At 43.8% G+C, this 26762-nt stretch overlaps 1 protein-coding gene across 3 annotated transcripts in view; it reads right to left on the bottom strand.

Moving 5' to 3' along the window:
* The window catches only part of Rai14 (retinoic acid induced 14), a 126379-nt gene that overhangs the window by 77739 nt on the left and 21878 nt on the right, over positions 1–26762 (bottom strand). For 2 of the 3 annotated variants that reach the window (XM_041631228.1, XM_041631229.1), the window contains exon 2: positions 24338–24419. In XM_041631228.1, the coding sequence (XP_041487162.1) occupies positions 24338–24373 (36 nt within the window). In that variant the 5' untranslated portion in view covers positions 24374–24419. Of the gene's footprint in view, positions 1–24337; positions 24420–26762 lie in introns of those variants that run through there. The other variant, XM_041631230.1, reaches the window with a different exon arrangement.

Genomic DNA, 26762 nt, shown 5'->3' with positions numbered 1-26762 from the left:
ACTGCAGGGTTAGCTGCGGGCATCATGCACGACTGTTCATGTGTGAACGCAGTTTGAGGATAACACTAGTATGTTTTGCTGATTTGCTAGAAGGAAGTAAGTAATAATAAGTAAATGAGTTTGGATTTATTTATTTATTTTTGTCAAAAAATTAATTTTATTTATTCTCTTGTGATACTAAAGGGTACCTCTTTTTAAATACTCACTTTAAATGTCCTTTTCTGTTTTGCCTTCCCCATAAAACTCTAATCCTAGCTTGGTCACCTACAAGCTGTGGACTCCTGGGACAATAAATGTTCTAAATTCTCCAAGTCTCTATTCTTTTTCTCCTCTGTAAAGTGGAGACAAAACTATCCACCCTGCAAAGAAAAATAACTATATTTAGACAACAAATTGCAATACCTAGGTGTTATTTTTTAAAAGGAAAATGAAAATATTAATAATTTTTATTTCTGTGGCTAACCTAAACACCCCAACCCACGCCCAACAAAGGTCTCATTAGGGAGCTATCTAACAGACTCGCCCTTGCTCCACGGCTTGCAATAGCCCCAGCTGATGGTCATTCCATTTTACCCCGTCAGCTGTTGTTTCCTAGGTTGAGTTACACTGCAGTTCTAATCTCAACAGAATCAGCAAACCAACTCTTCCTTTATCAGAGAGATGGGCACTCACAGCAAATCAAAGATGGCACCCTGGGGCTAGAGATTTCAGGCAATGCAATGGGCAGCATCAGAACATCGCAGAGTTCATACTAAGCTCTCCTGGCTTTGTATTCTGCAAGCTACAGCTTGCCCCTTTTTTCCTGCCCATTAACTACATCTAGTCCAATACTTCTTCCTTATGTTGACATATAATCAATATCTCAACCTTATGACCTTGAGAGATAACTGGGTCGTGAGGAAAGAACCTTCAGGAATGACGGTAGTGCTCTTTCATAAAAGGGACCACAGGGCGTTCATTTTTCCACCTTGTGAGGAAGCAACAAGAAGCCAGCGGTAATCAACCAAGAAGAGGCACAGCCTACTTAGTCCCTCTTCTGTTGCTTCCATCGTAATACCAGACTGGAGAAATTATGAAGAAAGGAGGTATATCTGGGCTCTGGGTTCTAGTCCAAAGCCAAGGGATGATACCTGCTGGTAGCCATGTGACTGGAGCAACCCAAGGCAGCAGACGGCATCCCGTGGAGAGACTGGAACACTGCAAGAGATAGCTAGTAAGACTGGCTTTTACTAGATACACTCTAGAGATGGTCCGCTAACCCGTTATCCACCAGCGAGGGGACTGAGTGACCCACTTGTGACAGAACAACCCTCTTAAAGAGCCCCACACCCCAAAACAGGCATTTCAGAAGCTTCAAAATGAGGTTCAGTGGGGAGGGACAAAGCACAGTAAAGGCCCTGGCCATGCAGGAACCCCCACCCCTCAAATTTCAAGGCTCCAGAATTATAAGACAGCAACGAAGAGAGTAGCATGTTAATCGTTATTTTCAAATAGCATGCATTTCAATAATCCTCTTAGCACTGAGATAATCGCAAAGTACTAGTCAGCTGGGAGAGACTGCTGACAACAAAAGCTGCGCATCAGTTCACTTCACCCTCGTGACTCATAGAGAGCAGACCAAGGCCTGTCAGAAGACAGCTTCCTGCACAGCGTGTGATCCTAATCCCTGCTATCTGACTCCCAAACTCAAGAGCCTCGAGTGCAGCACTTCAGTCTCCTAAACCATAAACTCGGTCCACGCCCCTCTCTGCTAGCCCACGCTCAACGAATAAATCAATTTTCTTTTATCACCATTAGTCTATCAGCAATCTCTTATTTCTCTCCCATGGGGACATCTAAAGGGCTCCGAATCCCACTTCCAGCACGCCTCTTGAAGCTACCTCCTTCCTGTCAGGGTCTGACTTTTCCTGGGGCCGTTCGTTCCATCTCACCTAAATAGCTCACCACACCCCATACTGCCAAATCTGATACACCGCAAGCCATTAGTCACATGCAATCGCCTAAGTCAAGTGGCCAGGCTGGTGGCTTCCTCAAGTCTTTAATGACTCTCCAGGCTACCCTACTGAATACAAGTATACTAGAGCCTACCCACAGCTGGTCTCCTCAGAAACTCACGCTAGAATTCATTCCCTATCATAAAGCAATACACTGTGAAACCAGGAGAGAATTCTGAGAACTGACAAGCGCTCTGCCTCGTGAGCGGACTAAACAGCCCACGTGACTACTAGATGAATGGGCTATCTCTCAAGTGCAAGTTTGCTATAAGAGCCTGTGTGGACAGACCTCTCTCACTGTCTGCATCTCACCTCCGTACCTCTGGGGACCTAGAGCTAACACCACCAAGAAGAGCCCAGAGCTCATCTTTTGATAGCCTGCTCTTCTTACAAGATCTTTTAAACATCTGTTTCTCCTCACTCTTCTTCTTGGATGTAGCAGTTTTCTTCCGTCAACTTCCGCTCAGCTCGGTGTCTGTTCTTCCCCCAGTTCCACCCCTCCCCCAATCCTGACCATTACCAATCCCCAAGTACAGAACTGAAGGAGGGACTAGCCCTGTCCACCTTCAAGGAGAACACTCAGAAATGTTTTCTCCATTTATCTTAAATCCCACCTCACAAAGACTGCATTTTCCGCTAACCCTTTAAGACATGCATTTCTATCATGCCTCAGAGATACTCAGTACTCAGGAATAGAGTGCTCATGGAGAAAGCACTTAGGGAGAGAACACTCAGGGAAGTCAGGGCTAGAGCACTTGGGGAACTCGGGGATCGAGTATTCAGGGTACTTAGGGATAGAGTATTCAGGGATAGAGCACTCGGGGTACTCAGGGACAGAGTACTCAGGGATCGATCACTCGAGTACTCAGAAATAGAACACTCAGAGATGCTCAGGTAGAGTACTCAGATATTCTGAGAGTACTGAGATACTCAGAGACAGAGTAACCAGAAGTGGAGTACTCAGATATTCCAAAAGAGTAATGAGATACTCAAAGAGAATAATCAGAAGTGGAGTGATCATATATTCCGAGAGAGTACTGAGATACTCAGAGATAGAGTAATCAGAAGTGGAGAACATAAATGTTTGTTTAGCAGCCAAGGCTGCACATGTCCTTCATCCCCTGGGCTCCTTAGCACCACACCCAGCATCAGTGAGAACTCCATGGATGCTGAATGAGTTGCTGGACTCTGGACCCTTATTTATGTAGTAAGTGGACATGTTGCTCCTGGAATATAAAAGCTAAGAACTGAAAGACATAACCACCTTGCCACATATAGAGGTTCATCTTTACTGATTTACCCTCGAAGTTTTCCTAACCACTTTTAAATACATCCTCTCTAAATGAACACATGGAAGATCATGTTAGCTACTTGTGTTCATTAGGTCCAAGAGGATCCCAGGACAACCCCATCATAATGAATGAACCCTCGGACTGATAAAAGATTCTGATTTCATCTGTCATCTGTCACAAGAGAAGAGTAAGAAGATGTGGAGGAGAGATGGGGAGGGGAAAGCAGCTTCAACTGTACCACAGACAGCTAACCTTTGGCATGAACTTTCCAGAGAGAAAATGATGAATGTCTAATTACCATCTTGTCTGATGTTTCTTTACCAGACAAGATAATTCTAGAGTGTGATGAGTAAAGGAATAAGATATCCATATCAAAGGGGATTTTGTGCATGTACTGATGACAGGGGATGAATTATGCCCTCCATAAATCATATGCTGAAGTTTTAATTCCTCTACTCTCTCTCTCTATATATATATGTATATACATACTCTATATTCCCCTACTCTCTACATATGCATATACTCTCTCTCTCTCTCTCTCTCTATATATATATATATATATGTGGAATATGACCTCATTTGCGAGTAGAGTCTTTACAGAGGTAATCAGGTTAAAATAACATAACCAGGACACATCAATTCAATGGGACTGATATCCCGTTAAAGGGGGGAAATTTGAGCACAGCGACAGACCCAGAGGGAAAACGACTCTACCAAGATGGAAGACTGGAGTAAAACATCACCAAGTCCAAGAACGCCAAGGCCAATGGGCAAACTACCAGCAGCCCGAACAAGAAGGAAAGATCTAAGCAGTTTAGGCCAGAACATGCCTAAATGGACTTAAAATGCTAGCCCTCCTCCTCTCAAGTAAGACCAACTCAGTTTTTAACTTAACTATTAAATTTTCCATTAACATGCAAAATGATGGCTTCACTGTGTTTTCACTGCCTGAGATTATGTGGCTAACTTGTCCTCAAACATCAACAGAGTGGAAAGGAAAGAGGGGCAGGGAGGGAGGGAGAAAGAAAAGAAAGAATCCCAAATTCAGAAATATGAGGAAACTCATCCTATATGAAATTCAGCAATGGGCTACAAGAACACTCTAGAACTGGAATTTCAGAACGAATTAGTATTCTATTTTTGTTCAATTGACAGTTTGCAACTAAATAATCCCAGAGAATTCTCATGCACCTGACTGCACCTGTGCACGTGGGTCTTTTAAGACCAGCAATACAACCCGGGAGTTAAAAGCACACAAACCTGGCATTCTGGGTCTAAAATCTAGAAGCCAGGAAGGGGAGGGGAGAATGGGCTCCACAAAATTGTCATCCCATACACTGGCATGTGTGTGCACACACGCACATACACAAAGAGAAATATGTACTAATGCTTTCCTGAGGTGATGTTTTAAAAGATCTTTTAAAAAAATGTTTTCTCTTCACCCCCAGTAGTTTGGAAAAATACAGTATAATAATAATAACAATAATAATAGTAATAATACCAATTGACACTCCAGCTGCTATAACTTGGCAAATATCCAAGTATTGAAATTTAAAGAGATCCACAGCCTCTGAGATCTGATTTACATAATCTACATAAATTTAAGAGAAGAATGTTTTCTCCTCTTTTCCCTTGTAGAAAAGGGTAGGCTAATAATGGACCACTGTTTAATGGCTGAGATGATTTTACTGCCAGAATCCTGTAGGTTTCTTTTAAGATTTATTTTTATTTCTTGTAGGTATGTGTAGGTATGTGTGTCTGCACAAGGGGTGTACACGTAAGTGCAGATACACGAGGCGGTCAGAGGCGATGGACCACCTAAAGCCCGTGTGGGAAACAGTTACCAGCAGCCTGATGTGGGTGCTGAGAATGAACGACTTGGGAAGAGCAGCAAGTGCTCTCAACTATTGAGCCAGCTCTCCAACCCCTGCAGATTTCTTAAATCCATTAAATTTCTTCCTACTTAGCAATTCCATCACTTCAAATGTGGCTCCAAAGAGTATATTAAATTAAATCTTCAATTATAAATAGAAAAAAAATCCAGAAGGTACTTAGCTTTTATCCTACCTAAGTTGATAAGACAACTTTTCTTTACCTTGGACACAACACATGCTTATAACACATATATAGAGATAGGAGTCCCCACCCCATTCTCTGTCTTCCCCATCAATCTCTCTTTGGACATTTTTAGTTTATTTTTTCTTAGAGAATGACAAGGCATTAGTACACTTGCCAGCAATTGCAAGACCCCGGGTTCTGAATTTAATCTACAGCACTGAAAATAAAATAAATATAAAAATAAATGGGAAGGGAGAAAGAGAAAAAGGAAGGAGGAAGGAAGGAAAGAAGGAAGGAAGGAAGGAAGGAAGGAAGGAAGGAAGGAAGGAAGAGTATTCTAGAAAAGGTCAGACCTTCAGGATTTCCTGTCTACAGTTCTGCTTTGCCCTTGTGGGAAAGAAGACATGCCTATTTCAGAGGCGAGTTATGATAACCATTCTTACCACAGGGCCAGAGGCTTTCTTTCTCTGTTCTTAACTAGCAACAACTCCACGAACAGCCATGGACTAAAAGACGACTAGCTAGGTGCTGGAGTGACTTGAACATGCTTCATTTAAGATGTGTGTTTTCCTTTTCCAGATGCTGCTGGGACTCTGCGAAGCTCTAGTAAAGATAAATACACTACTTCCGTACCTTCTTCATGAAGCAATTACCAGTGAGTGCAAAAGTAGACGGGAGCCAAGGGAGTCGAAAAGAGAATTGAACAGGAAATACATGGTCCTAAAAGCTTAACGAGACTTCTGAGAGCATCTTATTTTACTCCTGTGGAAACCCAGGGAGGCAAAGCGACCAGCAGGAGTTGGGAATGAGTAGCTGGCAGGGCTTGGGTCAACAAATACAGCTGACAGTCTGTCAAGGGTACGTGCCAAGTTCTGATGCAATCCAGCAGGACATGTGGAGCCTCTCTGCCCTCATGGCTTATATTTGTCATAACTTAATAGTCGATAATTGAATATCTGATATAAGAGATGGAGGTTCTGATGCTCTTGACTGGGCTGTTAGTGGCTCTTAAGTTAGGTAAAAATTCCTTGCAAAATATTTCTTAGAAAATACAATCCATAGTACAAAACTCAAGGTTGACTTATCAGATGGGTCAAGAATATTACTTCTGAATCCACTGAGCATCACTTGAAGCTAACACTTCGAGCAGAGAAAAACACTGTTGCAGTAACAGGAGACAGCAACAAAGAGTAAATAAAACCAATCAGGACTTTTAAAAATACTATTAAATAGCACAACCAATCACATCACGGGTCCAACGCCAATGTAACAGAGTCCTAACATGAAATCCATTGCGGGCGCATCATCTTAAGGATATAAACAGAGGGCGGGTTTTGGTGGCTTGTGCACTTGGGAGAGGGAGTCAGGTAGAATCCGAGTTTCAGGTCAGCTTGTGTTATGTGGGTGAGACCATGTCTCAAGAAAACAAAAGAACAAACCTGAGGGTTACAACTGTAATTGACTGATAGAGCAATCACCTAACATTTCAAGGCCCTGGGTTCCATCCCCAGTGCTGTTGCCACCAAAAGGGATGGGAACTTCTAATACCTAGTGCTCAAACTGAAAAGCCATTAAAAGTTAAATGTAAGTGTCTAACAAACCTCCAATCTACTGTTCAGCCTGAGACATGTATATTTTGAATAAAGGCATTTCAAGTAGGAGGGGAAGCAAGTCAATGAAAATATTTAACTGCTATTATACTCCTGTTTACCTTACAGGAAACCATCATGCTCAGGTGGCTTTCAATAATGGAGAGACAGTCACATTCCATAGGACACAGAAAGCCAAGGCTACTTAAGTGGATGATCTAACCCTTCAAGGAAAACTGGATGACGGGAAGGTCAAGTCCCTTTTTAAAAAGCATATTAGGAGGTATTACAAAAATAAGGAAATGGTTTTAAGTCTGAGTTCCAAGAACGGCAACTCCCTCGTATGGACGAGGAAAACACCAGGACAGAACAATCACATTCCCATGCTGAGAGGACACACTGCATCAAACGCCAACACTCAAACACACCACAAGCATACACACGCCACAGAAGCCAAAATCACCTTTGAAAAAAAAATGTGTTTTGTTGAGGTATTCAACCACAGAGGTATCAAACCACAGCGAGTAAATGGTAGACAACATCCTCAAACACGTGGTTGCTTGCACACACCAAAGGAAGGTGAGAAAGTGCTCACGCATGAAAAGGCAGTAAAGTGGCCGTGGATCCCTCAGTGGAAATGCAAGTGAGCCGTGCAGTGTGAAGATTCACATCTCTGATAGAAAGACAGCCCCATGATCCGCCATGTTTCACTGTCAGTATTGAGTCCTGCTATGTGAACCTGTGTATTGCTTCTCAGACTCTCACGTACCACCGCCCGAGAGAACTGCATTGTAAGTCATAGCTTATATTTCTCGATAGCTCACTTTAGCAGAGAAACTAGTAAAATTAAACTTGAATATCACTTTTATGACCTTATGTAGCCAAAGTACTCCAGCTCTGCTCCTCTCTGCCCCTTCCAGTGCCACAGTTACAGATGCGAGTTGCCACGTCCAACTCTTAGGTGGACAATGGGAATCCAAACTCGGGGTCTCATGCTTGCACGGAAAGGTGTTATCCACTGAGCCCAACTCCCCAACCCACCAGAGGGGCTTTCTTTTTCAAGCCCTGACTTCCCGTGAAGAACCAGAGGCTCAAGCTAGTGAGGGTACAGAGCTTGAGCTGAAGTGAGGAACTGAACCAACTCCTGGATAAAACTTCTTTTGGTTCTGTCCATAAAACAATGGACAACCGTTCAAACAGGAAGTTACTCTTTACTTCTTGGCTGAGTTTAGGAAAAAGAGTTTCAAGAAAGACATCAGTGGATTTGCTCATCACCACACCTGCCCATATACCCCTCTTCTCCCCAAAAGACTCAGTTCTCTAGTCTGGGTGACTGATCAGTCTTGGCAGATGTAGGATCTCTAGGGGGTGGGGCTTAGTAAGCAGTTGTTTGAAAAGTTTTCTTGGTAGGTAGGAAATATAACGATTAGCAAGTACTGGGCCAGGTAAAAACCCAAAACTTCAATTGCTTCTAAATCACCCAAGGGTCACAGCTGAAACACAGAGCATTAACTAGGCTCCCTCCCAAATTTCCATTAGATAAATATGAGTTAGAGATCAGGAATTTGCACTGCCAACAAATTCCCCAGCTGTGCTGATGTCCAGGCATCACCCTTGGGGACAGATGCGCTTGACTAAGACAAGAAAACAGCCACCATGACATCAGCACAACTTACTAGCTTGCCTAGGGAACTCAGAGACTAGCTGCTTCAATGTGCAGAGGCGACAGACAGCTGACTCTCCTGGGCTGACTTCCCATGACACTATCAAGTCTTGAGTTACAGGCCTCACAGCCAAGGCCTGTAACTTGTGAAAAAAGGCCTCAAACAAACATATCTTAAAGCAACATGAATCTTCACAAACCCTAGATCCGCCCTTGAAGACATCGCAAGTATATATGTGTGTATGTATATGTATGTATGTGTGTATGTATATATATATATATATATATATATATATATATATATATATATATGGTTTCTAGGAAGAAAAAGATACTAGTTTTCCAGCCATTGCAAACACATTTAAAACCTGTCTTTATTTTCAGTAATAACACATGGAACAGCTTTGTAGATTTCAGCAACATTTTAAATGACTGTACTATGCAGAGTCAAAATATACTTGGCCTATTTTTCACTTCAAATACTCTAGTACCTTCTATTTTTTTATGTATTTTGAAGTATCAGCATGGTGACTCTCCAGTAGAAATGGTTGTGACCATCCTTATTTCCACAGATTTCTCTATGAACAAAAAGTAGCAAGTACCACATGTATTTCATGCATGTTCTCATTATATAACAGGCAACCTTGTCATTGCAAATCTCTCCACTTCATAGGTACGTCCCTGGCTGCTGCATTTTGTAAGCTTGCTTAGAATGACTAGAACATTGTTCTCCAGGATTGTAGCAATCTGCCTACTCCTCCCATATCTGGGTCACTCTTAATTCTTCAGCACAATAAATAAACAAGAACAAGCTCTCCCTTTTTTCCAGGATTTGGTTAACAGGGTGTTCATTAAAGGGCCAAGTGTCAGGAGAGTGGCCAAGCCAACAGTGTATTTGGAAACACAAGGTTGTGGAAGATGGAAGCCTGAAAAAGCAGAGCTTTTAGGAGACACACAAGTCCCGTTAACTGAAGTCTGCATATGCCTTCCGCACTTACTTGACCACCCTGGGGGCTCTTTCCCCACTAGGAATAAGTGGTCCAGAATCTTCTGACAAACTGTGGCTGTCCAACTCACAAGTAGAAGAGTTGAATAATGCTATTACAATATTCTTTCAATGGAGTTGAAGGGGCTGGAAGGTTGGCTCAGTAGTTAGGAGCACTTGCTGCTCTTGCAGAAGACCTAGTACCCACATGGTGGCTCACAACTATCTGTAATTCCAATACCAGAGACACAAAGCCCTCTTCTGACCTTCTCGGGCACCAGGCATGCACATGGTGAAAAGACATACATGCATACAAAACATTCATACACATAAATATTTCTTCAATTTTTAGATGAGATTCAAGATAATTAGACAACTGTCCAGTCCAAACGAGAAGAACCCGAGCACTGTTCAATGAGTTTCTAGCAATGAAGCAGGGTTTGGGATTAATGACAGGCAGGTTTTTTTTTTTATGGCGAGTAAGACAAAAATGCCAGATAATACTCCAGGTCTTCAAATGTAGGTGATTCTCTGCCTCTAGAAAACTGGCTACCTAATTCATATACATGAGGTCTAAGTTGAAAACCAACGTATTGTGGATCTCCAATCACTTGAATGGATAATAATAACGATAAAATAGTTAGCCCTTTTTATTCTTGAGTTCCACCGATTCAATTGAAAACATTTAGGAAACTTGTCTATACAGAAAATATACAGATATGTTTATGTGTGTCTTCTTGGTTCAATTCCTAAGCAATTCAGAACAACTGCTTGCCTGGCATTTGCACTGTATTCGGTATTTTAAGAAACCCAGGAACAATGTAATATATAAAAGGGGATTCAACGAGTTACATGAGAATACTATGTGGGTTTTCTTTTTACAGGAAACTTCAACACCCAGAGAGCCCGGCATTCGTGAACTGTCAGTAACCTCAGTCTACACTTTGGTCATTACATCATCCAACACAGTGACTGCTGCTAGGACTTCTGGGAGATACTCGCACAAACCCAAGACTATGGCCTACCATAGTCTTCAAACCACCCGCCTGCCATGTTGAACAGCTTGGTTGGCTTTCTAAACATACATAAAGCAGGAATCCACAGTAGGAGACCCCTGTGACTCCCATGAGGGTGGGTCTTAATACTACATGTAGGGCTCAATATACAATCCACGTCCTAGCATACAGACATTCCCCCAAGACCCCCAAACCAGGACTACCGCCCGAGAGGGTGAAATCATACCCCTTGTTATGTTACAACCAGAAAGCTACCCCACACTCCTAAGCCTCAGGTCCCACTGTGCTCTCGGGCCCTCTTTTTGCTCCACCCCTCCCCAAACAGGTCTGACCACTTTGATTTCCATATTCTCTGCCCCACTCTTATCTCTGGCAACCCTCCTTTAGAGACTGATAATCCTGGGCTGGCCCTGCGGGCCTCCTTGAAACGTGTTTTGGTTAAAGTTTACCCAAGATTATCAACTTTCAGTTGCCACTGGCAGCAGAAATGAGGAATTTGAAATTCAATCCTAGGCCTTCTCTCAGTTGGCTGGAATCACTGTGGTCTGTAGGCCTCCTGACAGCAGACAGGGGCTGTGCAGCCACAGCTTTGCTTGATCTGGGGCTCCTGGAGCCAAGACCCCAGGGACAAATCCTCATTCCTACTTGACTTTGGTGATTGGTATAAACTCTTAATGGAATTGAATTCACTCCCTGAAACCCTCTCCAGGAGAAGAAGAAACCCATTATTCACAAGGTGGGCCTGAATCAGCACAGTGTACTCCCTATGGAAGAGAGATTTGGGCACAGACATCTGGGAATGGAGGTAAATAACAGAGCAGAGACAAACTGCCAGACACTGGAGCCACAAGCAGAGATTCTCCTCCACAGGCCTCAGGAACAATATTAATTCAGTCCCCTTCAGAAAAACTCTGAGATGTGGTAAATCTCCCCCAGGTTTAAGCCACACTGAAGAGTTGGTTACACCAGCACTATCAATTACCACACCAGTTCTCTATACAGCAGTCTCTGACAAGGAGAGATATTCTGGAATACAGAGGAGTCAACAAATTGAAAGTGAAATTGCTTGATTAACACTTGGCAGGAAGGTGCCTTGCGCTGTTAAATCGTCCCTCATTCAGGTGGAACCGTGTCAGCTTCAGCTGCTGTTTCCTAATGGGTGCCCCACCAAACTGTGACAGGCAGGGCCAAAATAATCCCACACTAGATTTCTCAAGTGATGAGGGGCACTCAGTCCGGGACTGGCAGGGTGTGGTCACATCGAGAGACCTTCCTTCCGCGGTATCAGGCGGAATCTGGCTCCCTCCCTGCTCTTCACTCCACGCCCACTCAAATCCCATCCTTTCCTTTCCAGCAGCAGGCACCACCCTAGCCTTGGCCCTAGGCCTGGCCCCTTTCTCTGGTTACAGCTTCTCAAAACCCCCAATCATTCTACTGCCAGAATATAATCATGTCAAAACCTCATTCTTTAACTCACCCCACCCTGGGCTTTCAACGCCGCTCGGAGCCACCCATCAAAGACTGCAACTTCATTTCCTATTAGCTACCCATGCAGGCCTCACTCTTAAGTCAAATCTCCTCACTCTGCTTCCGCTTCTGGCATCCGGACCTCATCATTACTGGATTCCTCTATTAATTGTAACCTGCCTAATCAAGTTGGTCCAGCCGCAGGTTTAGCTCTCTTTCCCATGAAGCTTTCCCTAAACTTCTATATTGCTGGCTGTCCACACACCAGAGCTCATCTTAAACGGCAGAAGTCATGTATGGCCTCATCTAGACAGTAAACATCTTTGGACCATTCATCCCTTACTGACTATAGAGAAACTACAAAAACCAGGCATTGCGTTAGGTACCAGGAGCTAGGATTTACTTGAATTTACTACATGCCAGGTTTCATCTTAATCTTCACATTGTTTTAAAAGAAATACAGGTCTCACCTGAATTAAAGATGAGAAAATTAAAGGCCAGAGCAATTATGGAAATTACTGATATCATATAGATACCAGGGGATGAAAGTGACATGGACAGAAAACAAGGGGACAAGATGAGTAGCCAGACTCCAAAGAGTATGGAGAATAAATGATGTCAGGGGCTGGAGATGTGGCTCAGTAGCATAGATCTTACCTAGCACGCGTGCGTGCGCGCGCGCGCGCACACACACACACACACACACACACACACAAAGATTGAGCTTTCAGCTGCTCAATAACTTTTATGACTTACATTTAAATTAGATGAGCAAATCTACAAAGACTGTGGATGACTCAATGCCAATGTTATAATAAGAACTAGAATCTAAAATGATGCCAAAGCTATACAAGTGAAAAAGTTCATCTAATGTAAAACCAAACTCAACAAGCATAATTACTACAGTAAAACTTAAGTGGGATAAATATAATGTCTTGGTTTTGAGTTCAAATATTTTACTGCACAGATATACAAAAAGAAGCAGCAAGAATCTCTGGCGGGGGTGGGGGGAATTAATTATAACCCCAGTTTGAATGAAGAAGGCAATGCGACTACCAGAACAGCTAATTAAATCTCAGCATATGCCAAACGCAGAACAAGCCTGGGAAATGAGGATTATTTTTATTGTTATTTTGGAACAAATCTAGAGTTCTGCTTAGAATGCTGAGCCACAGCTTGAGACGTAAGCTGTCACCTAGGTTCAGATGGAACTTGCTGGCCTAATTAAAAACACTCAGATTTCACAACTTCATAAATTGCATGTTGTAGTGGTTTAAATAAGAATGGCCACCATGCACATGTATTTGGGTGCTTAGGGAATGTCCTTAGGAGGGATGGCTTTGTTGGAGGAGGGGTGTTTCTGGGGGCTGGGCTCTGAAGTTTCAGACGCTCAAGCCAGGCCCACTGTGTCGCTCTCTGCGGCCTGCGGATCCAGATGTAGACTTCTCAGCTTTTTCTCCAGCACCATGTCTGCCTGTAAGCCTCCATGTTTCTCTCTATAATAATGGACTAAAACCCTGAACCCATAACCCAGCCCCAGTGAAATGTTTTCCTTTGCAAGAGTTGCCGTGGTCATCATGCCTCTTCACGGCATCAGAACATTGACAGAATACATGGACTCATGATCATGTAAAGCTAAGTTTATAATATGTAAATATTATATGTCATTAGGAGGGATGGCTCCTGTCTTTTCAATGGAGGTGTAAGGTCAGATTATGGCACTTCTCGTCTTTATAAGAAACCTCAAAATTGTGAAAGTAAATATTACTTGAGCAGACCCACACCTTCTCAGATCAATTAAAGCACAAGATTACTAGCCCTGAAGGAAAATCTTGACTGGAGACCCAGTGTCTCCAGCTGATCCATGAAGTTTCCATTCCTAGCCTGGGAAAGGCATTTACCTTCATGGGAAACAGCCTGCTACAATAGGCTTCTGCGAACATAACACTATTAGGCAAGTAGCAACCACAGCTATGTCTGAGTTGCAAAACCACTCAAAACTGAAGTCATTAAAGATTGAGAACATTCTGGAACACCTTTATTATTCAAGTTTCAAAGGAGAGTGTGGAAATTGCCTATGGAGATGACAATTGTCTCTAATATCCATTCTCCTTTGCCCCTTGAGGTTCAGCTGGTCTCATGGATGACAGAGAATATGATCACTTGCCTCCCCTTAACTTTCACAAGAGGACAATGCCTTGTAGCCCCTTGGGCACATCTTTTAAAAAGGAAAATGTTATACTTGACTTTCTTTAAAACTTAAATGTTGACTATGCCAGACAACAGCCAGCAAGCCCAGAACAGTACTATCCAACATGGAAGTTGGAAGTCTTACAATGGAAGTCTTACATTTTATTTATTTTTTATTTATTAAAGATTTTTGTCTCTTCCCCCCCACCGCCTCCCATATCCCTCCCCCTCCCCCAATTAACTCCCCCTCTCTCATCAGCCCTCCCACCTACTTCCAGGTCTAGTAAGGTGAACATCCAAACAGCCTAGGCTCCCACAAAGCCAGTACGTGCAGTAGGATCAAAACCCAGTGCCATTGTTCTTGACTTCTCAGCAGTCCTCATTGTCTGCTATGTTCAGTGGTCCAGTTTTATCCCATGCTTTTTCAGACCCAGTCCAGATGGCCTTGGTGAGTTCCCGAAAGAACATCCCCATTGTCTCAGTGTGTGGGTGCACCCCGCATGGCCCTGAGTTCCTTGCTCATGCTCTCTCTCTTTCTGCTCCTGATTTGGACCTTGGGGTTGAAGTCTTACATTTTCAAAAGGCTCTGGGATCAGGGTGATGGTTTGGTGTCAAAGAGCACTAGTTACACAAAGCCTGAAGAGCCAAGTTCCATTGCAGAAACTAACATAAAAAGCCAGATGCAGTGGTATACAGCTGTAGTCCCAGCACTTATATGATAAAACCAGAAAGCAGGGACAGTGGAATGGCATAAATGCTAGCCAGTTAGCCTGGGGTATACAGAGCAGCCGCAGGAACAGTGAGAGTCTACAACAAGGTGGAAGGTGGGGCTGGCTTTCACTCCTCCATACATAGACCATGGCATGGGTCTAACTGTGCACTCTCATCTCTGTCTCTGCGCCTACCCCTTTCTCTTCTCTCCTCTGTCTGTCTCTGTCTCTCTCTCTCTCACACACACACACACACATAATAAATAAAAAAAATACACAAACAAACAAATAAACAAACTTGTGATAGCCACGTTAAAATACGTAAACAGAAGCAGGTGACATAGAGTTCACTGGTTCATAAAATCCAGCAGTCTAGACCATCAGCACTCTGCTGAGCAACTATTTTAAAATGACACAAGATACCTTAAAAATACTTAACATATTACGGTGGGGCAGTGCTCAATGTCTTTGAAATCTGCTACATGCTTTATGCTTTTAGTTCATCTCAACTTAAATCAGTACCGCTTCATATGCTCAGGAGCCACAAGTGGCTGTGGCTACTGCCAGGCATCAGGCAGCCCTAGAGGAAAGAGAGGGGCAGTATAACTTGGGGCCCAGGGTAGCCTAAGAGGAAACAAAAGGACAGTATAGCTTGGAGCCCGGTGCAATCCATGCAGGGAATTGTGCTGCAGATCTTTCGGATGCTTGACAATTTCACTTCAGAGGAAAACAGAACCATTTTTGGCATTTTAGTTTATTATCCCAGTGGGTTCTAGAAGGTCCTTGCAGCTCCCTGGTTATAAAGGAATTTTCAAAGGATAGGTTCATGAGTTGGTATTTAACTCATGCCACAAACAAAGACTGAGTATAAATGTTGCCTCCCCACCACCAGAAAAAAATAAGCACCGGAAAACACATTTCAAAGGAAAGATATCCAAGGAGAATGTGCAGGTCCTTGGCCTTTTTCTTGCTCTCTCTCTGTACACCTCCGAGCAGAGCAACCCACTGGGTAGCCCAGTGAAGAGCTGAAGAAATCAGCTCAGTGGGCTCCTAAGAGGAGAAAGCAAAATAAAAACATTTTCAGGCAGTGATTTCCAAAACAGGCAATGCATTCTCAGCGATGATAGAAACGGACATATCCTGGAAGTCAGACACAAGGCCCTTCCTCCTTTCCACGGAGGTAGGAATACAAGCAGAAATCAAATCCTGGCCATCAGTTTTTAAAGACAGCGCTGAACATTTGGCTAATGTTCTCCCTTTGTCAAATAAACGAATCTGTCCACCTTTATACAGCAAAGATCTTTGTGCAGACACTCCTCTCAGAACCTCCACAGTATGATTCAGAAACAGTTCTTGGTGTCTCATCACCAAGGAGAAATCACACAATGAGTTTGTCAAGCCAGGAAAGATGTAGGTCGACAACGGCCCTCACTGAAAAAGATCGTGTAATCCATTCGTGATAAAGAGATAAGAAACAATGGCACGGTGACTCATTTGCTCTGTGGACTGTCGGGTGTTTCCTGAGTTCAGGGGGTCAGGGTCTGCCTTGCACTTTGGTCTCCAGCCGGACGGTATCAGGTTTACCGAAGAATCAGTTTGGGGTAACGGATAAAGCTGTGATTCGGTTAGCCTGCCATGGAGAATCATCTCTGGCTCAGGAAACAGCAGAAGCAGGGTCTTGGCCTCCCCTTCAACACTGATCTGAGATAGATGTGACTCTCAGCAAGCAAACCACCCAGAATTTTCCAAGATCTCTCCCGACCACCGGGGGAAGAAAGGGCACTGACAATGGTGAACATGACTGCTGTGAGCAACTTAGAAAATAGAAAAAGATTGTACAGCCGGGCGGTGGTGGCTCACACCTTCAATCTCAGCACTCGGGAGGCAGAGGCAGGTGGATTTCTGTGAGTTCGAGGCCAGCCTGGTCTACAAGAGCTAGTTCCAGGAAAGGCTCCAAAGCTACAGAGAAACCCTGTCTCGAAAAACAAACAAACAAACAAATAAATAAAGCCACTGTACAAAATCACTATGCATATTTTTTCTTTGGAGGAAGGGGTATGGCTGGGAATTGAACCCAGAACTTGTATATATGTTAGACAAGTGCTCTACCCTAGCCCACTGTGCAGACTTATTTCAGCTTAGGACAGGAAAGACTTTATTTCGGGATAATTTGGAGATTCAAGATTTACAAACGCTGATGTCCTGAGTGTGCAGTGGAAACTACCTTGTAAGTAAAACCCAGTTCCCGGCCTGACATTTATCCACCATGAGACCCACACTATAAAAGCGACTTTCAGTTTTAGTTCCTCTGTAAAATGCTATCATTAGATGGCCTTGCCCTGACAGGGTCTGAGGATAAAATGACAAGCAGTGTGCAAAGGACTCGGCACAGTCCCTGCCCCTGGTGATGAGCAGGCAATACACGAGCAGACGCCTCACTGTCTTTGTTAGCACAGGAACGATTAGGAAGTCTGCACTCAGGCCTCATGGGGATAAGTACTTGCCACACAACTGTGAGGAACCAAGTCTGGGTCTGTAGCACTGCTTAAAAGTCCGGCACAGTGGGACACATGTGTAACCCCAGCACTGGAGAAGGTGGGGAGCACGGGAGGATCCTGGGAGCTTGCTAGTGAATCAACCTCATCAAATTGGCAAGCTCTGGGTTCAGTGAGGAACCCTGCCACCAGAAAAAAAAAGAAGAAGAAAGAAAGAAAGAAAAAATAAATAAATAAGGTATTAACAGTTAATGCCATTGGCCTCTGGTCTCCTTGTGTGTGCTAACAGGCACCTGAACACACATGTACAAACAGACGTATGATATACACATGCATGGGGGGAGGGGAGAGAGAGAAAGAGAGTAGATAAAATTTTTAAAATGCGGGGATTGGAGTGATGGCTAGGAGACTAAGAGTGCTTCCTGCTGCTGTTCCAGAAGACCCAAGTTCAATTCCCAGTACCGGCATCAGGTAGCTTCCAACTACCTGCAATTCCAGTCCGAGGGGATTCAACTCTCTTTTCTAACCTCTGACACGACAAACACGGGGGGGGGGGGGGGGGCATGTAAGCGCGCACGCGCGCACACACACACACATATACACACACACGATAAATCTTTAAAAAAGACAGAAATGTTTTCTCTGATTTCTATGCATCAGGTTAGAACACTCACTTTAATATTGTAACATTCCTACTTCCTTTTGAGGACACTGAAAATCACACCCAAGATAAAGGGTAAGGTCTCTAATTATGAGTACTCAGCGGAAAGAGGTGGGAACTGCCAGGTGGTGGTGTCGAACACCTTTAAGCCCGGTACTTGGGAGACAGTGGCAGGTGGATTTCTAAGTTTGAGACCAAGCCTCGTCTACAGAGCAAGTTCTAGAACAGTCAGGGATACATACAATATCTGTCAATAAAAACAAACAAACAAAAAACCCACAACACCCCCTTCAAAGAAAATAGAGGTGAGAGCTTTAAAAACTCTTCTAGAATAGAAATGTATTATAGAATGAATTGTGTCATGGCCAGAATATTTATGTTGAAGTCCTGAAGCCTCCACATCAGAATGCTACCTTACTTAGATTAAGAAGTAGTTTTTACATTAAAAAAAAAAGCCTACATAATAATCTAGTTTGAAATGAGGTCAAGAGAGCGGGCTCTAATCCAATGTAATTAGTGTCCTTATTGTAACTAGGAATGTGGACACACACACGCACACAGCGAGAATGGCAAAGATGAAGCCAAGAATTGAGAGAATCCGCCCACAAGCCAAAGGTTCCTGGTCTACGCCTGGAGTCCAGGAGTGGCACCAACAGGCTCTCCCATAGAGCCTTCTCCACAGCAGCCCTTCCTCAGTTCCAGCCTCCAGACCCAACAGACAATAAATTCCTGTTGTTTAGGCCACCCAGCCTTATTATGGCACCTGGCCAATTAACACAAGGTGAGAGAGACTAGGCAGCAAGAAGATTCTCTGTTTCAAAAGGTCTGACAAGACCTGCAAAGTATGCAGACCGACAACAACCTTACCAAAGTTCTCTCCCGGTCAGTTGTTACCGAGGCTCCTGTCTCCACCCACCCAATGGGGTTGGTTATCTCTCATACATTACTAAGGCATGTCTCTGCAAAAAGAGCTTAGCTTGAAACTGGTCAAAGCTAGTATGTCTACAGAGAGACCACAATTTTAAATAGTGTGTGTGTGTGTGTGTGTGTGTGCGCGTGTGTGCGCTCATGTGCGCGCAGTGACTCAGACATCTGTAAGAACTTACAATAAATGACTAAAAATTCCTTGGGAAAAGAAAAAAAAATACCTTGGAAGCAACAACGGTTCTCGACCTTCATGAGAAGTATAAATCTCAACAGGCAACAGATTCAGAACCTGACTGAGCAGGATGTGTCTGGTTCCTCAAGATTCAGGGAGTGTGAGCATTTCCTTGGCTTACGTCTGCAGCTGACAGGAGCTGCTCCATCATGGTATACCATCAATTGAGTCTTTTCTGAATGCAGTCACTTTAATGGGGCTGCTCTGATTTTCTCCACGCAGGTCTGCCGCTTCCTTATTATAATGGAACACATAACTGGGAATAAATCTTTCATCAAAGCAAACACACACCCACAAAGTAAACTCTGACTCCCTCCGCCACACCGAAACGGCACTTCTCAAGGTTTGTTACAAAGACCTTTCACTCCCATTTCCCATCCCTCAAATGTCCACCCATTTCACTCTGGCATTAAAAAGTGTCATTTGCGAGGAAATTCCAAAAGCCAGAGTGCTTTAGCTTGCACAGGGAAACCCCAACCTTTCTGGCCCCATTTCTCATGATGACAGCTGACTTTTCCACACGGAACGACATGATAGCTGCTGCAAATATTTCAGGAGGTAAAGGAGCCACATAAAACTAGAACATAAAGGATAGAGGTGTATATAGTCAGAAAGGAGATAAAGAACCAAGATTGGGGCTTAGCTTGTTTCATACGCGTGAGTGTCAGCATCTGGAAAACAGAATGCACACTTGGGGCTGTTCTTGCTAAAATTCTCACAGCCACACCCCAAACTGAGGCCCCGGTCTGAATTCACCAAGTATTACTATTTTATATGGCCAAGGACAAATGTTGAGATTTGATGTGCTAAGTCGTTGCTCCTCCACCACCCCAGCTTCATCCTTTCCCCACACACCAATCCCCTGGGTTGAAGTTCTGCCTTCACAGAGTTCCCCAAATTCTCCTACTGTCAAAGCCAAGAGCATTTGTCACCAGGCTTCACGGTCTGGTAGTCTCCACATCTGGCTTTGGTTTCTGGACACAGCTGGGCTCACCTTAAAGGTCCATTTAGTATCCACATTCTATCTGTGTTTTGTCTTGAGTGTCTGAGGCACACGATGACTTCGCCCCTCATACTCTGGTTTATCAGCTTCTTAGCGTGAGGTGGAGGAGTAGAGAGACAGATTCACTGCATGGCTAAGGTTAGCCTTGAACTCCCAATTCTCCTGCCTTCACTTCCCATGTGTTGATCAGGTTTGCATCACCACAACCCTATTTTCAGACAACCCTGCCCCCCCCCATTCTGCATTTCTTTTATGTCTTCCTATCTGTGCCTAACTCAACTAGAAGGATGCCACAAATCAAGTTTTTAAAGGAAACTTAAAAAAAAAAAAACGTGGCATCATGGTAGTTTGAATGTAACTGGTCCCCCATCTCAGGGAGTGGCACTTTTAGGAGGTATGGCTTTGTTGGAGTAGGTGTGGCCTTGTGGGAGGAAGTGTGTCACTGTGGGGGCAGGCTTTGAGGTTTCCTATGCTCAGGATAACTCCCAGTGTCTCAGTCGGCTTCCTGTTGCCTGCAAGATGGAGGAGTCTCAGCTACTCCTCCCGCATCATGTCTGCCTGCAAGCCGCCATGCTCCCCACCATGATAATGAACTGAATCTCTGCAACTGTAAGAGAGCTCCCTCAATGAAATGCTTTCCTTAATAAGAGTTGCTGTGGGCCGGACGGTGGTGGCACACGCCTTTAATCCCAGCACTCAGGAGGCAGAGGCCGGCGGATCTCTGGGAGTTCGAGGCCAGCCTGGTCTACAAGAGCTAGTTCCGGGACAGGCACCAAAGCTACAGAGAAACCCTGTCTCAAAAAACCAAAAAAAAAAAAAAAGAGTTGCTGTGGTCATGGTGTCTCTTCACAGCCATAGAAACCCTAACTAAGACAGTCATCCACTATGGAAACACCTCTCTAGCCCCTGTAGATTAACTGTGGGTCCCAAATATATTTAGGGGTCTGTCTAACCATGGCTCACAGCATCACTCTGAATCTCCCATGACATACATATAAGCTTCCTTATATACATATAAGGAAGTCAAGCGGAGGAGTTTTCCAGAGAGCACACCCCAACTGAATCTGTATCTCCACAGTGGTCCGGGGGTAGCAGAGAGACTTGAAGGCCACCCACGGGCAAGTCCTTGAAGCTGCTCTTATCCTTATTGCTTACTCCTGAATTTTCTTCTCAATGGCCACAAAGTTACCTGGCTGAAACGTGATCACACTAGTGGGTCACCTGTCTCCTCTTTACGTAATCACGAACTTGATCTGCCATCCTTAGCTGCCTACCCTTAGAAACACAAAGAACTCTTTCTTCCCTTTCTTTCTCACACAAAGACGTGCAGAAACATGGGCTGGCTGATGGCTCAGGACACTCAGGAGATACCACCCGCTTCACTAGGATGGTTGATAGCTTGGAACACTCAAGATACACCACGCACTTCAGTAAAGATTATAGTTTGGCTCATTTAATTGAAGATCATTTGTAAACGCATCACTGTGTGACTATGTAATTAGTAATACATATAGACATCTACCGAACACCTCAAAGGGAAAGGCGTGCCCTTAAAAAGCAAGTCTCCCAGGTCAACTCACTCCCAGCTCTCAAGGCTCTCTGTAACCCATAAATGATAAGATCTCTCATTTTTATAATCTTTAAGTTCTTCAGTAGGATGAAGAAGTACTGGCCAACTATTTGTCTTCTAAACATCAGACCCTGAGACGTGTATCTGACCCCCAACAGCACACTGAACTTTTTTGAATGAAGACCTAAAATCAGAAGAGTAAGAGAGCTGTTCAAGGCCATGAACCTCAATCCAAGTTCAAAGTTGCACCCTGGATCACACTGGTTCACAAACTGCAATCTCCAGCACAAGCTCTGACATTCAGGAAAGCTGGACCTCCAATACTTGGCTGCAAAAAAAAAAAAAAAAACTGTTTCTACAACTCAGAGCTGCAGGAATCTATAGAAGTTGCTGCCTCTCTCTAGGCTTCAGTTCCTTAATCTGACAAAGCTGCTTAATTAGAAAACCACATGAGGTTAGTGGCAAGAATTCCCATCAAGCGCCTAGTGGAATATGGAGTACCTTTCATAAAAATCTGCTAGAATCAGGGCCGCCATACGGCTGGTTAACAAAAGGGACTTTGTCTTGAAAGGGGTTTCTTTGTGGGTCTTTATTCCCTCCATTTGCCTGTCTAGTGACAGAGCTTGAGAAAACAACTGGGGATAAATCTGGGAAGCCCTGTAGATCAGGCTGGCTCTATTCAAGCAACTTCCTTTGCTCTCCTCCCCCAAGGCTGCTCCTCGGACATTCCTTCTTCGTACTCACTGCCAAAATCAAGACCTTGCTGCTGCCAAATCTCAGAAGCCTTTACTAGTGTTATTATTGTGATCTTTTTTTTTTTAATTCATGGAAATGTTTCAAATTTTATGTAAAACTGAGATTCCAATAACACCCTCTCTCTGGCCACCAGTTTAAAATTTTTTCAACCAGTACTATATGAGCCTATCGCCCTCCTGCCCTGGTTCAGAGATCACACCCCCTACATGATGAGATCTGGCTACAATAATCTCAATGTGGATAGATGGAAGCAGTCCAAATTCTCTTGGAACAATTTCTTCCCCCTTGGCAGTCCTGGAAATTGAACACGGGCCTTATGAATGCCGGGCAAATGCTCTACCACTGAGCTACATTTCCACCCCAAGTTCCCTTATTTGGTAAATCATAGACCGGTATCTCCGGAACTGGGCAAGGCTGTGTACCGCTTGCCTTTCCTCTTTAAGGAAGCCAAAGGTGAGATGCAGGCTTGGTACAGTGGCCAGTGGGTGAGCAGGGTAAGGCTTTCTTGGGGGAAGGGCATCTGAGGGAGTGACATGATTGGCGCTTCTGGGGCAAATGGTTGAGCTACCTGCTCTTGTCAAGTCACCTCACATCCTCTGAGTTAATACCTTAGGAGGGAAGTAAACTTTTCTAAAATTTCTTCTTACTTTTTTTTAAATTATATTTTTGTGAGAAGGAATTTTGTAGTCATCCCCAAAGCCTCTTGCCTGGCCTCTTATCAAAGCAGTAAGTATATAGGAACATGTCACAGTGTCATCTAAGAGGTAGGTAGGTATGGATGCGTGGGGCGCACTAGCCATGTGATACAGCCTCATTTACCAAAAACACAGAACTGTGCCAACCTGCCCAAATAAAACTCACAGCAGAGCACAAAGATCCAGGCTCATCTTTAGTTATGTAATCTTAAACAGTAGTAGAGCATGCACATTTTGAAGATGACTTATCTGGGCTTCCACCTAATGCTCGTCCACAAATTTCTCTCATGCAACAGCTTTGCGGGAATGTGGTCTGTTACAGGACTCAGATCCCAGCAGTTTAGGAGGTAGGAGTCTGTGAAAATATCACTGTGCAGCCCCTTGCTATTTGCTCTGAGGGAGAATTCTGACACTCGACCCAGTTCTCCCAATCTCTGATAGGCATCAAGGGAGAGAAAACCTCAGGAATTTGGGGGGCATGCAGTAGCAGTGAACAATATTGATTCAAGTTTCTTAAAGACTAAGAGGAGCAATGCTGATAATACAATTCCTTAATCACCCCATTCTGGCCAAGTGTGGCAAGGGAACACTTAACAAGGCCGGAGGATGGCCATGAGTTCAAGGCTAGCCATTTGAACAGAATAAGATTCTCAGAAAAAAAATGACTCATAAACAAAAAAAGAAATTTTTCTCAAAAAACCCTAAAATTAATTAACAAAAAATATAAATGAAAATTATGAAAATGGCATTGTTAATCAGAATCTTGGCAGCTTTTACTGATTCTTTAATTCGACTGTTCCTTTCTCTACATGACACAGACTTGAGGAATTTCTTACAGGCTGTTCTGAAAGCCGCACACACAAATAGCAAACCTAAAGCGTGCTCATTCACCGATGTCACGTTGAGCTGGCGCCTAGTGCTTCAGGAATCTGTAGTTTATTAACCCAGCACCTTATCAGGGCAGGAGCAGGGCTGTTTCTGTAGGCCTGGGGAGCACGGCGGAGCCGCCAGACCGTGAGTCACAGTGTACTTACATCACTCTTTCTAAACTTCGCTTTCAGGCTCTTCATGTTTAATCCATTCAGCCTTCCAAAGTCCTAGGAGATTTGTCAACACCTAAGCAGAGAGAGAAAGAAAAATAATGAATGAATGTAGATTGCCAAATAAACACTCCAGATTTTCTTCCTTGATTGGATTACGACACTGGGCGTGAGGAGGAGGCAGGGTTGGGTTGGGATGACTGTCAGTGAGCAGCTGGGAAGCAGCGAAGACCATAAGCTCGCTCTCCCACTCACGATATGCACCCTTCCGCCAACTGACCTGACACGAATAAATTAGAAGAAGAGAAAAGCTTTTATCTTCCTTGTTTATTTTAACTGGCATATAAGGATTACATATTCTTGCCACAGAAAATGTGGTTTTTAGAAATACGTATACATCATGGAAGAGCAAATGACCCAGCCAGCCTGCACAGCACTTCACATGTTCCTCGCCCTGGAACAGTGAGAATCTTTACCTTCGAGCAATTTCAAGTACACAGACCAGAATTTATAGGAGTCAACAGGCTACAACAGAGCTCCAGAGTCCATTCCTCCTGTCCGGCAGAAACGTTATCTTGTGATTAGCATTTACTCAATCTCTTCACCATCAATCCCTGTCAAGGATCACACTGGTCTCTGCTTCAGGGACTTAGCCATTTGGATTCCAAACGTTAAGTTACCGAGCATTAAAAGAAGAAGGCGTGTGAGTCACACCTTAACCATCTGGACAGCTGCGGTCGGGGTGGGGTTTGCCCAAGGGATTCCAGTGTTGGAAGCTTGGTGATAGGGGAGGTGATGGAATTATTCAGAGGTAAGGCCTGGTGGGAGGTCTTTAGGTCTTTGGAAGAGAGAGAACGCTGGTCTCTTGGGTTGAGAGTCAACTGACCCTCAAATCTCTGCCTTTCCAGCAATATGAGCTTTGACTTTTACAGGACCTCCCTACATTGGCCTTTGCTACAAGGCCGTCTCTAATGAAACATGCCTGTGAACCTCCACAACTGTAAACCAGTAATCCTTCGTTCCTGATAGTGTTACCCAGTCACTTGTATTCGTTATAGAAATAACACCAAACCAATACATGACTTGAAGTAATGTATTTATATATCCTTCATTTTGCAATGAAACAATGAACCTCCTCTTGAAGGCAGGAATAATAGAAGACTATAGAAACCACAGCTCCTATTGCACGTGCTTTTATTCCTTGCTTATTTTTCCAGTGTTTGCTTCCCTCCCCTGCTCCTCTTAAATGCACAGTGCAGTTGGTAGAAAATGCCAGGAACAACATAATCACCCTCGTAAATACCTCATTCCTCAGGGGACCCACTCTAAACAATGCTAAGACTCTCCCAGTTCTTTTTCCTCTTTGAGATCCAGCAACTCTTAGTGCTGGAAGTCTTCAGCCATCACTACACTTAGGAGACGGATGACATTTCTGCCCACTAGAAACTGGATACAAGGTTTTCAAAGAAAATATATATATATATATATATACATACACACATTACATATTAATATGTATTTTATATATTACATGTTATACACACAAAGAGAAACTAAGATGCTTGTCTGCCATCATGAAGCATGCTTTCCTCATTGCCCTATACAGTTTCACAATCGAAACCCCAAATCCAAAGCCTGTGTTAAAATACAGTACAGAATTTATCGTTTTCATTAACTTAGACTAAGAAAAAAAAATCAAAGTGCACCTAGGTCAGAAAGGCAAAATAATTCATGTGAAAGTTCCCACCATGGTGAGTGCTCAATAAACGTCAGTTTTGTTCACTGAAGTAGTAATGGGTGGGTTTCCAACTAGCAGCACGGCTCCAGATGAGTTATGGCATAGTGCGTAAGTGTGCAAGGCTCCAGCTGAGAGCTATGGCATAGGGGGTGAGTGTGCAAGGCTCCAGATGAGAGCTATGGCATAGTGGGTGAGTGTGCAAGGCTCCAGATGAGAGCTATGGCATAGTGTGTAAGTGTGCAAGGCTCCAGATGAGAGCTATGGCATAGTGTGTAAGTGTGCAAGGCTCTAGATGAGAGCTATGGCATAGTGGGTGAGTGTGCAAGGCTCCAGATGAGAGCTATGGCATAGTGGGTGAGTGTGCAAGGCTCCAGCTGAGAGCTATGGCATAGTGGGTGAGTGTGCAAGGCTCCAGCTGAGAGCTATGGCATAGTGTGTAAGTGTGCAAGGTTCCAGATGAGAGCTATGGCATAGTGGGTGAGTGTGCAAGGCTCCAGCTGAGAGCTATGGCATAGTAGGTAAGTGTGTACGGCTCTAGCTTGAAATAGTGGGTAAATGTTTAACACTCCTAGCTCTTATTTTCTAAAAAATCTTTCACTGCCACCTTGTTGGGGGAGGCTGCTTGTTCATTTCCCAACTTACAGACTCCCAAAATAATCACACAGAAATCTGTATCAATTG

The sequence above is a fragment of the Microtus oregoni genome, unplaced genomic scaffold, assembly GCF_018167655.1.
Source record: "Microtus oregoni isolate MIOR12 unplaced genomic scaffold, Mior012 000036F_ref0000092, whole genome shotgun sequence".
NCBI lineage: Eukaryota > Metazoa > Chordata > Mammalia > Rodentia > Cricetidae > Microtus > Microtus oregoni.
The sequence above is the reverse complement of the archived record's forward strand: the minus strand, read 5'-3'. Positions and strand labels throughout refer to the sequence as shown.